Source organism: Bombus fervidus, chromosome 3, assembly GCF_041682495.2.
Source record: "Bombus fervidus isolate BK054 chromosome 3, iyBomFerv1, whole genome shotgun sequence".
In the NCBI taxonomy this organism is placed as follows: domain Eukaryota; kingdom Metazoa; phylum Arthropoda; class Insecta; order Hymenoptera; family Apidae; genus Bombus; species Bombus fervidus.
In genome coordinates this window covers 3,982,986-3,996,863 of record NC_091519.1, presented here as the reverse complement: position 1 = coordinate 3,996,863, position 13,878 = coordinate 3,982,986, and the positions used below count along the sequence as shown (strand labels likewise).

The 13,878-nt window shown below is 39.0% G+C and overlaps 1 protein-coding gene and 1 long non-coding RNA gene across 11 annotated transcripts in view; one reads left to right on the top strand and one right to left on the bottom strand.

Annotated features, from left to right (window-relative positions):
• The window catches only part of LOC139986011 (uncharacterized), a 72,301-nt gene that overhangs the window by 12,402 nt on the left and 46,021 nt on the right, over nucleotides 1-13,878 (top strand). For all 10 annotated transcript variants that reach the window (XM_072000986.1, XM_072000983.1, XM_072000987.1 and 7 more), the window contains exons 4-5: nucleotides 5,020-5,527; nucleotides 6,320-9,211. In XM_072000986.1, coding sequence (XP_071857087.1) covers nucleotides 5,020-5,527; nucleotides 6,320-9,211 — 3,400 coding nt within the window. The remainder of the gene's footprint in view (nucleotides 1-5,019; nucleotides 5,528-6,319; nucleotides 9,212-13,878) is intronic.
• On the bottom strand, nucleotides 5,687-6,326 carry LOC139986049 (uncharacterized). The gene is made up of 2 exons (XR_011799552.1): nucleotides 6,195-6,326; nucleotides 5,687-6,132 (listed from the first exon to the last, which is right to left on the bottom strand). It is a non-coding gene; the product is annotated as an uncharacterized lncRNA (long non-coding RNA).

Sequence of the window (13,878 nt, the reverse complement as noted above, 5' to 3'; positions counted from 1 at the left end):
AATTGTTACTTAGTTGTGTAGAATTGAATATATTGGTAGACATTGTTCAGATTATTTAGTTGAGCGTCGAAATTGAACTTTATCACCCGGTTAAGAATAAAATTTATTAGTCTCAGAATAAATAGTATTGTTCGGTTATCGGAACAGTGTATTTTTCTTCTTTGAGGAGAAGAGGTTTAAAAAAGGATAGGTAAGCATAGATTTGGAAAATTAACGAAGAAATGGAATGTAGTGGCGATAGGTAAAGGAATGTCCTTTCACTGATTTTCCTTTCTTCAGGTAAAGCATTGTATCGCTGATACAACATGATAAAACATAGACCATTAGATAAATGAAAGAATGTTTTTTGTTTCGAAGTATACGGCATATATAAGTATGTAGTTTGTGAAATCTCATTCTCTCATTACTCGGTACTCGAGTTGGTAAACATTGTTCTCCGGAAGTTCACTTTCTCTTTTCAGTTTGAGCCTACAATTCATTGATTCTTGGAGAATGAAACCGTTCCGTTCGTAACTGATTCAAAGACAGTTATATCTCATGATCCATTTTTTCTTGTATATCTAATTGCGAACATTTATCATAAATGCATTTGTTTCATATTTCCTGTGAAACAAATATTGTATAAATAGATTTCAGTTTAGATTACAGAAAATATTACATATACAGTTTATTGCTGTTATAAGAAAGGTATAATATTTATTTTTATCCTTTTGTTTCCTTGCAGAAGTTAGTTCTTTAATTTGTACATATGATAGATAGGAAGAAACAAAATTTCGAGAATTATTAATTTTATATCATTAAAGTAATAATAATACTAGTAATTGGTATTGACGGAAAAATATTTCTTATTTCATTCCACAATATCAAAGTTTGCTTATTAAGTTAGTTGAATTTTCGATATTCTAATTATTACACCTTCAATACTATCGATGCATACGTTGCATCATTTTAATTGTAAATAATGCTGCTGACGTAAATACGCTCAAATCTCTCCTAACACAGTGTTCCGGTGACATGGCTTCGACATAAGAGAGAACGAATTAATATGTTACAAGATTACTATATTACATTTTTGTTTTGTACAAGTTATATTTTATATATTATTGTATAAAGTATAAAGTTATACTTTTGAGGAAGTAAATATTTCTTTCTTTTTTTTTTTTTGGATAGTATTCTCTGTTTTATAGCAATTTTTTGATTCACTAATATATGGTAGTAAATACCGCTAACAATTTCTGTGAATTTAATTTTTGCAATTTCTAATTTTAATTAAATTAGATTAAAATATTTTGTGAGAAATGTTGCATTTCAAAACATCATTGTTAATGCAAATTAATATTTTTGTTATCCCTTACTAATTTTTATGATTGAAAGACTTGACTTCTCGAAGAGCGAATACTGTAATTAGAAATTACAGGCTAGTTTACCTATAATATAGCAATAGAATCTAACGATATAATCCTAATTATGGTATAACGTCATTGATACAACAACAACTACTGCTATTTACAACAATGAAACGTGACATAATTAATCAGACTATCTAAAAGCAAAAATGCGAAAGAAAGGTTAGAAAAAGATGTAAAGACTGTGCGTGATCGAAGTGATACAAGATATAAGAGACTTATTTGTAAGTTCTAAACTCTTGATATCGAACAAAGAAATACTACAATTGAATTAATAAAAATTAGTTTGTATTAATACAGGGATAAAGTATTCTCGCAAGGATCTTTTACTACGTTGCCACATGTTTTCTGCAGTGCATTGTCAACTTGAAAATGATTTCCTCGATATGGTTGTTTTGTGGCATTTCTCATATTACCCCTTACACTTCAGATGTTGCCTGTTATTAAACACGTTTTATCGTTCTTCGAACTCGATTTAAGGTTATTCTCGGAGCGGATTCCTTTGGCTATACGACTGTTGTAACGTATCGGTATGCCCGGTTGTCATTCCTTAGGCGTCATGTAATTTCTTGCAACAGCGGTCGTTCGTTAAATTTGAAACGATTTTTCATCCATGTCCAATCGATGGAGAATCATCGATCGAATCTTGTTACAAATTATTTTACAATGAATCGCACTCAGCATAAAAGAAACGTGAATGTTCGATTTTGATTCGTGTATCTTTACATGTAATTAGGTAATTGCATTTCAAACAATTAATGGTCTACATTACAACGTCCATTTACAACGTCCATTTGCAACGTCTCCGCTATTATCCTTCTCACACCAGTACCGTTAAGTGTATTATTAGAAGCTGAAAGGTTCATAGAAATGTTCGTCGTGAAACTATTAATCGTTCTTACTAATTACATGTTGTATATGTATACGTATTTATGCAGTATCGCTGCAAGTAAATGTAGATTTAAAGTAAAACGTTAATATTTTGATACCACCGATATACGTATTTATTGTACATGTACTTTCTTATTGTTTTTTATAATAGAAAATTATTATTTTCAATACATATATCACAGAATTTTTTAATATAAATACCGATGAATTTCTCATTTCTCATTTTTGCCAGCGTCTCAGGCTTGAACAAAAATTATGATAAATGTATTTATTATACCATTATTACAAATAGAGTTCTTTTTCTATTTGATGGTAAGATCAGTTGATGTCTACGATTCTACGCATGATTCTCTTCCGCTCTATCTAATATTAGATCACCTTCAATGTGATTCATATAGGATTACCATGAACTAGTCGTTGAATTCCACGTGCATGCAATCATGCAAAAATAAACCGATAGGACAATGCGTCGTAGAGTAAATTCAATTGCTACAGTACGACCTGTAAAGAATTCCAAGCCGACTGACGCTGACGAGATGAGATTCGATCAGATACCGAAATACACGTACAAAAGCGACTCGTAGCGTTTATCTTCTTAGATTCCTGGAAATCTTCGTAAACAATACTCCAAACTAAATTGGAATTTATCAACACGCGCATGAATTTACTACGTTATATAAATAGTAAATTTTGTAATTTTTTTAAATATCGTCTACATTCGTTGCTAATAATTCGCTGCTGGAATCACAATCAATATATTTATTTTATTTATATTTACCATTAAACTAATTTTATATAAGCTGTTCATAATTCGACTTAGCATTTTCATATTTTCGTAATCAATAATTTTTTATAAAATAAAGATCATTTACGACATCAAATGTCACAGATTTCTTCTTTATGACCTGTACGAGATAAACCATCAGGCATCTGTTTTGAGTTTGAGGATCACTGCAATCTCCGTTGCTTAGGCTATTCTGCATTCACTTGTGTAGAGAAGTTTGTCGGGCATCAGGGATATTTTGGTCGATACTTAAGCTTCAGTAATTGTAAGCGATACTTTCAAAGCAATCGATTTTTTGCGGAAGGTATTGAAAAAATCAAAATTGACATCCATACTTGTCAAATCTTATGAAACTAACTGTACTAGTACCGTTAGTGTTATTTCGGTACAAAAATTTTAATCGATGAAATATAGTTAACAAACGAAACTAGATCATTTTCCTGCACATAATCGGTGATTATTGCCGGTTATTATTGGCGATTAGAAATACGATGAGAAGGATGGTAGTCTGAGAATTCTCTGGTTTGCGGTCTGGTTTATAAAGTCGAGTCACGGAAGTAGGTCTTCGACGAGAGGAGCCGGCCAATCGTCGCGTTCGTGTCGCTTTTACATGCTGCATCGGCGGACAGTCCTGTGTCGCAGCCAGGAAGTCGTGGTTCGTTCAACCGGAAGCAACGTTTACACGGTCACCGGTTGTCGACTTCGTGACCGTCTACCGACACGTGATCGACGACACGAGTCTTCGATAACGGCTCGTTAATCGGTAAACGACACGTTTCACGACGTGATCCATTCGATCGCGACACTATCGCTGGCGATCGTCTCCTTAATACCCTGAATTTGCATTTTTATCACCATCGTCATGACTTTTGCACTGGAAATCAATTAGCTACAACGTCGATAGCGTATTGCTCGATTAATCGAGAAATTTGGTTTTATCGGCAGAAGGAAATCAAGACTTAAGCTTTGTTCGGATTAGCCGAGTCATTTGAATTCAAGCAACTTTAAGCCATTTTTATCAATATGAACCTATAATCTACTTAGCAGCATCATGCGAAGAATTAAAAAATTTGATAAAGATCGTTTACACTGTGAGCTTTTTAACTGTTTCATGTAGACATTGGGAGTCCGGTTAGTTAAGTTTAAACGACTTTAAGTGAGATAACTTGAGTTGCATGAACACAAACTTGAAGTTAAATTAGTTGAATCGATGCGATTAAAATTTAAGTACTTTATCTAGTTTGAACGAAATTTGAACGAAACAACGTAGCGAATTAAAGAAAGAACTTAAAATAGATATAATGTGGCTTCAAAAGACGTCAGATTTAATTACGCATGTCTTTGCGGTTTTTACGATCGTTAATAAGCACACGCAATTAAACGTAATTATGCCACGGACTTTTGTATGTAGGATAGAGCTCAGGGCATATTGTCTCGAGCGAAAACGCAAATAGCAGCTTGAAATGTGTACTACAAGGTTGCGTTTGCTATACTTCTCTGTTCTATATGTTTAACACGCTTGAATTTCATTTTTCCAAATTCATTTTTTAATACAATAATTTTTTTAAATACAGTACATTTCTGTTCTGATTTTATAAATCCAGTCTCTGAAGCTCGCTTCTTTCTTTAACAAGTGACAATAGTAAATTTTATTTTTTATTAGCTTTTTATTTTTTTTATTACTCTTGGTAAGAAACAACTTCATTAATTCCATTTCACTGTCATCGTAACATTTTGCAAAACACGAATGCAAATTGCACCTTTCCAAAAATAGTCACTCGAATGTCGAAAAGTAGAATCAGATCAGACCATCGTCTCGCTTTTATTTTCTCGATATCGAAGCGATTCGATTATTAGATAGACGCATCGCGCGTACACTACAACTTTTCCCTCGGTATGTCGTTAAACGTTTAGTGTTTGTTGATGATTTCTCGGAAGACGAGAGGCTGGATGGGAGCGGAAGCGAATGCAATTCCGTGGTTCCGAAGAAGAGGCGTCGAAAACACAATGGTAACAGCGATCGAGAACACCAGGCTACCTTCGACGATTATCCACCATCACCGAGGTCATCAAGGTCGTCCGCCTCCTCAAGGTCTAGCTCTCTATTGCAATTCGAATCCTTAGAAAGGACCTGTGCCACACTGTCGCCGTCCAGTTACAGCTTCGATTCGCTGGAGTATCCTAATCGATCAAACGCCTCTTATCCTGAGAACACGTCGCCAGACAGCCTCGAGCAGGACTATGACAAGGTTTTACCAAACGGTTTTGGAAACGTTGTAGATCACTTTTCCAGAATTAGACCTTACCGTAGCTTCGAAAGTCTGGACACTTGTCAAAAGGAAGAGGAGTTTGGTTCTGGTGGTCTCACCAATGGATTCACACCTTTGTACCTGAAACGAAACATGGATCTGTCGAGAACACGTAGCAATGGCTACCACCGACCAAGGTAACGTAAACATAGTTTATTTAATTTGGCAAGCGGTCGGAGTTTCCTTCATGCTACGGTACAGCCTCTGTTGTTTGAATTAATAGGAAATTATGACTATTTATATGTATAGGAGATTTTCCGAACAGCGGAATATTCGTGTTTCGTTATAACGATTAGTTTGTATTTTATAAAATACATTTATTGGAAAAAATTTATAAACTCCATTTATTGGAACAAAATTAAATGAAATTCAAAGTTTCATACAGTCAGGGTATAGATCATTTTCATAATACCGATCCCATTATTCTGTAATTCTATCTTCTGACTATTCCAATGCTTTATTATCTAAGAAGTCAACAAATTTAACAAGGGTGTTTTTTGTTACGAGGCCCTCGATCGACTTGGATTCGTTTCGCGATTGTCGAGCTGTGATCGTAGGTTTTCCTTGGCAACGACTTTCGACAGCTTGCTACATGACCCTCATTTATCCCCACCAAGTTTCCGCAATCACGACCCTTAATAGATTTCCTTGACTTTTACTTTTAATTCGAGGAAGATCCAAAATGACGCTCGTGTATGTTTCATTCTGATTATCTCATTGTGTCACACTTACCACGACTCCACTAGAAAAAATAAATTAGGAAAAAAACAAGATACGTTGATATCGAAATCTTGTGTAGGTTACCGTTCTGTCAGTTAAAAAAGAATTTGAATATTTCATTTTTCATTTTTCTCCATAGAATCGAACAACTTTCATAAACACTTAAGTCGAAGAGACTCGATGTAGTTGGATTTTTTCACACGATTCAGGGACTTTTGGCACGAGGACGAAGAATACGAAGAGGACATTGGCGACGAGGACCTTGACGAAGAAGATCGTATGCTAAACGACGATCGATCCGGGGCGGAGCTCGAGGATCGACTGATGGTGTTCGGCGATTCCACGTGCAACTACGCGACGTCGCTGGATTATCGGAATACGATCGACCTACGAGAGATCGGTGTCGAGTCGAAAAGGGACGCACTGTTGGACCTGAAATCTGGCCAAACGGCTGTATCGAGTTCGTTTCGCCTGCTGCAGACTAGATTAAATATAGCCGGCAATATGGCGCACGGCCGTAACAACATGGTCGCCGATCATCATCATTACCACCATCATCAGCTGCAGCAGCAGCTCCACAGTTACGAGCAGCATGAGCAGCACCAGCGTCAAGGGTGGAGCAACGAGGAGTGCTTTAATTTTAGATTCACGGATAAATCTCAAAGCGCGCCCAGTCTGCCTAGCAGCGTCACCGAGTCCGCACACGGTCCCCATTCGTTGGCCGCGTACGCATCCTCATCCAGAGCGATTTTCTACGCATCCACGTCGAATTTGTTCGAGAATTATACAAGGGTAGCCAGCGTGCCCGTCGATTTGAATCTCTGCGGCGTCCACACGACGCACGATGATACACGCTACTCTCCAGTGAATTTGCACGAGCATCACGAAATGGCGGAAGTCTCCGTTGTTCAAAGTAAGAAGCAACTGGAAAACAACGAGGAAATTCGACAGAACGGAGGCGAGGAGAGTGGACAAGCGAAGAACTCGTTATCGAGCTCGGTGAGGACGCAAGCCTCGCAGAACGCAATGGTAGATGGCGAGATGGACCGCGAGAAAGCGGAAGAAGAGCCGAAGGAAGACGAGGAATGCGTAGGAGAGCACTGTTCAAAGCCACGAGAGATGAAACAAGCACCTTCGACGGTGAAGACGCAAGATCCGGGCAACTGTATACTCGATATGGCGATTGCTATGGAAAACGACATCGATTCGGTGGATGCAGCGATCAAACAGTTGAAGCGCGAAGCCGTGGAAGTTACCTCGAATAACACCAACACGTTATCTGGTAACGATGGTATTCAGAGAACCCCTTCCGGTAGACAGCGACCGTGGAAGGTAAAGAACAACGCGAGCTACGAGTTGGCTCAGCAATTCGAAATCGACGAGAGAAGTTTCCGATCGAATAAATATCGTAAGGAGGTTGGTAACGATGGTGAAAAATCACTGAAAAGTGAACGAAAACGAGTGTCAAATAACGCTAGTTACGAGCTGGCCCAACAGTGTGATTACATCAAGGCTCTCCAGTCTTCCAAAAGTGGATTCAAGCGAATGGATGCGTGCGACGAGTTGGAGGAATCGATTTCAGGACGATCCTCGCTGCTCAGAGTTTCCGATTTGGTGCAACAAATGAGTAGTAGCTCGACATCGAATTTACCGAGCTACAGCGAGCCGTATTTGGATACCAGGAAATATTCAAAGTCCGCGGAAAATATTTCCACGCAGTTCTCGATAGCTCCGTTCACCAGGATTCCGATCAATCAGCTGGGCCAGCGGCTCAAAAAACAGCAAGAGGAAACGCTTTTCAGCCAGATAAAAAAAAACTTGGATCCATTTTCGGTTTATGGAGGCGATTCTAACACCCGTGTTTTAGTAGACGACGAAATAGATTTACCCTGCTTGGAAACCAAACCCGTAGGAACTTCCAGCCTGGAGGGGGGCGTACAACGCGAGGAAACAAGCGTCCAGAAACCTCAGAAACCTTTAACCCCGGAACGTGAAAATGTTGATTCAAACGCTTCCTATAAAACCGCGACTGCGGACGCGATTTCGAAGGACACGGATCAAGATGCAGCGAACGAGACGAGCTGTTCGAAAAGGTCGTTCATCGGTGATTTCTATCCGGAAAAAATCGTACGGTTGCAGCAACAGGAGGAGGATCGTTATGCGGATTATCGGCCAGTGGAAGACGATCGTGCGGTCGAACTCGAAATCGACGAAAGTGGCGGCAAAAACGAAAGTTCTTCGATGATTCGATCATCATCGACTTCGTCGTGTAACGGTAGAAACAATGGAGAACTGTTGTGGAGAGTCATAGTGGAAAAGCAGGCCACGGAAAAGGATGCTCCTGTGAAGAAGTCTACGAAGGAGAAAGAGGTGGAGGAGGAGGAGTTGCAGTACAAAGTGGAGAAGAACGAGAGAGAGCAAAAGAAGGAGGAGGAGGCAACGGAAGCAGCGAGGGGACACACTGTCCACGGTGTTCATTGCCCCCCACCCAACGGCGGTAGCAGCAACAGCGACGGCCTGGAACTCGGTGAACGGAGTGGGAATCCAGCGGTGGCCGTGGCAGTTGATACGAATCATCGCGGTGTTCGCGACAAACGTCACGAGGAGAACGCGGCGGCAACAACTGTGCCGGTTAGTGTAGACGACAGGCACGACGGCCACGCGACTATGTCGGCCACGACGACCACAACGACACCGCGTCCGTTCGTCGCGGCACCCATTGTCAAAAACGAGCCATCGGCGGCGAGATTCCAGCGGAATATGGTCGTCGATGCGTCGTCCGCGACCACGGTGAAGGAAGAGCGGAAAAAAGGTGGTCTCGGTGGATTTCTCCAACGATTCTCGAGGCTTCGGTTCAGTGGTAGATCGAAAGTGCCGCGATCCGAGGTGCAGAAGAAAAGTGATACGATCGGCCAAGTGAATCGCGCGAAGGTGACCGAGGAGAAGGTTAAAAAGGAGCCGGACTATATTATCATACCGTTGCATCCTACCGAAGAGGAAAGACAGAAACAAGACCAGAACACAGCTGCGGAGAGTAGAGTAGACACCACCGGCAATGACAGAATTGTCGCCGACGTTCAACGAAGTTCCTCCGTTATAAGGTGAGTGTTTCATTTACCTTTTTCAAAAATCGTGCCGTATTTCGTCATCGACCGTGGATATATCCGTCGCTCCCGTTTTTCTTCTATTTGCACCTGGAATCGCTTTGCGCGTCGATCGCGTTGACTTTGACCTTAACGATTGTTTACATGGTTTCGCGCGGGTATATGGAATATAGAGGTAACATGAATCACGGTTCGTGCCGCCTTCTATGGCTTCTATACGTAAACATTTATCTCTCCGCCGGTGGAAAATATGTCGGCACCATTTCAGATTCTAAATACCATCGTTTATTTAATGTTCCCGGTACATTGTACGAGAAGACAACGAACGAATGTTGCGGAGGTATTCGCACGCGAACAACAATAAACTTCGCGTCCGCGAACCGTATTCGTGGTCTGTAACCGAATCTCGGCTGCAAAATCGCGCAGACGTTGCTCGCAAGCTTATAACGTAATGTGTCTTACATAATTAGCGGATTATGAAAGGAATTTGATACATACATATCGATACACGCCTTCTGTTTCTACCTGCTGTGTTGTTGCCGGTGATCGATGTACAGTATTGTGTAAAACTGATTGGATTACTACTACTAATTCTCGCAATAGCAAAGAAATATATTTTTAGATATTAGTAGAATAGCATTGCTAACGGTTATTTTAAATTACTTATATAGCGATAAAGTTATTGAAATTTATTGAATGTTTTTATTCGATTATCAACGTTGCGTTAAGATACCCATAAACAGTGGAGGGAACTTATTTCCGTGATACGTCTCTCTAATAAGCAAGTGGTGGAAAAGAGGTCAGCGATACTAATCAAGTTTTCGTAATGGTAGTCAGAACCGGCGAACAGCTGCCAGATTAACGCGTCACCCACTCTTCTAGATCTTCTCCATTCGAATTAGATTTCACTGGTGGTTGATCTCCGCTTTTGGTGACGTCCCGCAACGGGATGCTAAATCTATCTGCTATTTATTCACCGTTTATCAACTGTCGACTCGTCGTCTCTAATTTCTTTCTCCATCAGGCTTCTCGTTCGTTCGATAAACAGCATTTCACTCTCGTTCGCGCGTACATTCCGACCATCGGCCCCTTCGATTCGTTTCTTTCCCTTACGCGCGCGAGCACATGGATGAACCAGTTCGCTTCTCTTAATCGGATTTCACTCTCGCCCCGTTCCTCATTCGGTGTTGTTTCAACGTAATTCGATCTAATTGCATTCTGTAACAGCAAACGCCGTCGTTTAACCTTTATCGTATCCCTCTTCTTCTAACGAAGTATTTCCCTCCTGGAACCTCGATGAAGAATCAGCGACAGGGGATCGGGGCGTCTCGATAATTCATAGAACCCGAATACGGGGTGTTAAGAGAATCCAGGAGTTAAGGAATTTAACAGAGTGTTTCATTCACATTCATTCAAAAATCAGATATTGTTTCTCATAAGTTGTTTAAGAAGAGATAATTGCAAAGCCAATTATGGAAAATTTTAGATACGTAGACCTGCCGATAAAATAAGAGATAAACTGTGAATCATTTGGACTCGATCAAGTTACAACGTATTTGTGTTTGAAAGCAGGCCGTGTTTATTCAGTCTGTTGTCGTCTGACGTTAGGATAAAGACATAATATTCGTGCGAATATTAAGTTGATGATCGTAGAACATAAGGTTGTCATAAAGTCACAACGAGTCTTTCGCTTTCTAGGACGAGGATAATTGACGTTAAGAATTGTATAAAATGCAAAACAAACATTGAATATTTTACAAATTTACGAATGATTTTTGATTACTTAAAAATTAAGAGCAATCAAAACAGATTTGTAATTAAACAAATTCACGCTGGTTCTAATGACACTGTAATTACCCATCCTGTTTGTGCATTACACATACTTTGCGGAGCATCACGGGCTTCGATTTGATATCTCCGGCAATTAATCTTAATCTCCATCACGACCCTTATTCGTTAATGATTCATTTCCTTCGTAGTACGATGATCGCGCAAGCGGCCTGTTCCCTTCATTCAGTATCGTTTGCTTCGACCAAAGAAATTTTAGGGAAGAAATCCCTCGAATGATCGCGTGGTATTCTCTATCTGGCTGGTTTTTGCCTTAACTCCTCCATTACTCGATCCACATATTGAGGCCAGCTTCTCGGAACAGCAGGCGTAACCGATCCCTCTTGTTTAGTTTTTACGAACATTCGTTTTATCGCATGAAATTTCATCGAATCAGCTCTTTTGTGCGCTTCCAGCTCCACTTTGATTCCGTTAGGTCACTCTCTCGCTGGTGCGTTCTTTTTCTTCGAATGTATATGTAATAATGAAAATGTAAAATTTTATACTTCGATGTATACGTTAATGAATCACTTTATGCATGTACGTGAGATTTATAAGAAATATGCGCTGAGTATATTTTCTAATAATAGCTTGTTTTGCTTTAAAAAAAAATAAGTTTTACTTCAATATATATACAAGCACGATTAATGGATAATGAATAATGGATAATGAATCGACATTACGTATATTTTCAGGTACCCTTCACGTATTACGCGACATACATTTTCTATGTGATGTCGTCTTTATAAATTTACTACATTGTTTAGCAATGACCAGTACGTGAAAATCATTAAGTATTCCTACAAAAATAATTCCAACGAACATTCAAGTCAGGAGATCAGTTCAGTGAATCTATCTCTTAGCAGAGATTCGATTTAAAAATTTAAATTTCGTTTCACATTAATTGAAAGATATAATACGTACAGAGATTGATACAGCATGCAGCTGTTTCAGAATTGGTTTCAAAAGCATGTTGAATAGAGACATTTACTGCATTCGTTAAATACTGCATATGATTTTATAGGCTCAGATTTTTCTTTTGTAACGTTCTGTATAATCACTTGAACATTCTGTACATTTCCATATTAAACATTTTTCTGCTGAAACTCATTCCTTCTGTAAACATTTGTAAACATCTAAATTCTACGATGCTCAAATCATTTGGCAAAGGTCTGCACCAAACAAGCGGCAGCTATATGCTTGCGTGACGCCGAACGTGTTGTTCCCGATGAATTATTGCAAATGGACATTTAAGAATCGAGTTAGATTCATCTTTGTTTTTAGCGGGTTTCTCATATTCTGGAAACGCCTTAGGAACGACGTGGCCGAAATTTGGATAAATAGGCCACGTTTCAGCTATAGCTGAATCTTCTTTCGAGAGATCTATTGCGTTTCTACGAACGCAGCTATGGTATATTTCAAGGTGTGACTTCAAAGCTACGCTTTATCGAGCTCTTGGGTAATCGTGACGTGTCGCCGTTTCTTTCTGTAGCGATTAAGTAAACTTGATACCACCAATGTAATGTTGTGTAATATCAAAATTGCATTACCCGTGGTTCGAGATACCTTGTGAATCGAATGAATCGAATTCTCACATTCTGAACGGAGCGATATACGCATACATGTATACATATACATATGTATACATACGTACATACATATATCTCTAGCGAATTGTTACAACAGAGAAATTCTGTTTCACATCACCTTTATTATTACGTATCTAGTAGTAATATGTAGTCTACATAAATAAATAATTAAATAACACAACATTAATTTGTCGTTCTACTTGCGTTTTAATAATGAGTTCTTTTAAGTTGGAAATTATCCAATAATGCTTTCAAGAAAGTACAGTTCGTTCAATGAAGCGCATAGGATAATTGAGAGTGATTTTCTTATAAACCTTACAGTTTGTACTTTAAGTAACCGTTATCTTCCGTAATCTTACGATGAATTAAACTCAGCGATATATTCCATTCCAACTATTTTGAGTTTCTTATAGATAGTTAAATGAAATTTTAACAGAAATGATTGAAAGAAGGTTTTGAGTTCGAAGTTTCAAGAAAGTTGACATTTTTTCTTATATCTTTCTGCGACTCTCGCAAATGCAAAACATGGATTCGGGGAAATTACAACCTGATAAATAAAACGGTGTAGCACGATATTTGTTTAGCTTTCCTCGTCGATCTAATAGAATATTGACAACAAACGACTAAAAAGAAAAGGGAATAAAAGTAATCGAAATATTGTCAATGCTCTTTTACGTAACAAATGGAGAACAGAAGCAGAAAAGGTTGACGAGAATTCCGCAAGCAAACGATTAGACATCGCACCACCTCAAACGACTTCCGGACTGGTGTTGGAATGAAATAAGATTAATAAGACTCGTGAGGCCGGTACACCTACATGCATATGGGTGTATATTTAACCATAGGCTCGTTGGTGAGCGCATGATTCGAGTTCGTGACATCGTACTGAGCAGAAATACATACATATGTATATAGCAGGGTGAAGGAAACCATCTCTTTGAACTACGTCACACGTAGAATATATATTTTCACACGTGCAAACTTTTTCACTTCTACTCTACCATATTCACTATGAAACGTCAAATGGCAATCTAAGACATATTTTCTGCAATCGGTCACAGCTAAAAGTAATTTATACCAAATGGTCACACAAACGTTTCGCGTTTTCTGTCTTAGTTTCGATCTTTCTTTAAATTGTTATAGACTCGATGGAAACAGCGAGTGCACAATCTACTTCCATATCGTTAGGCGAAAACACGCGTTTTACGATGTTTTCTCGTCGGTTCTCGAACGCGATATTTTCAGAAT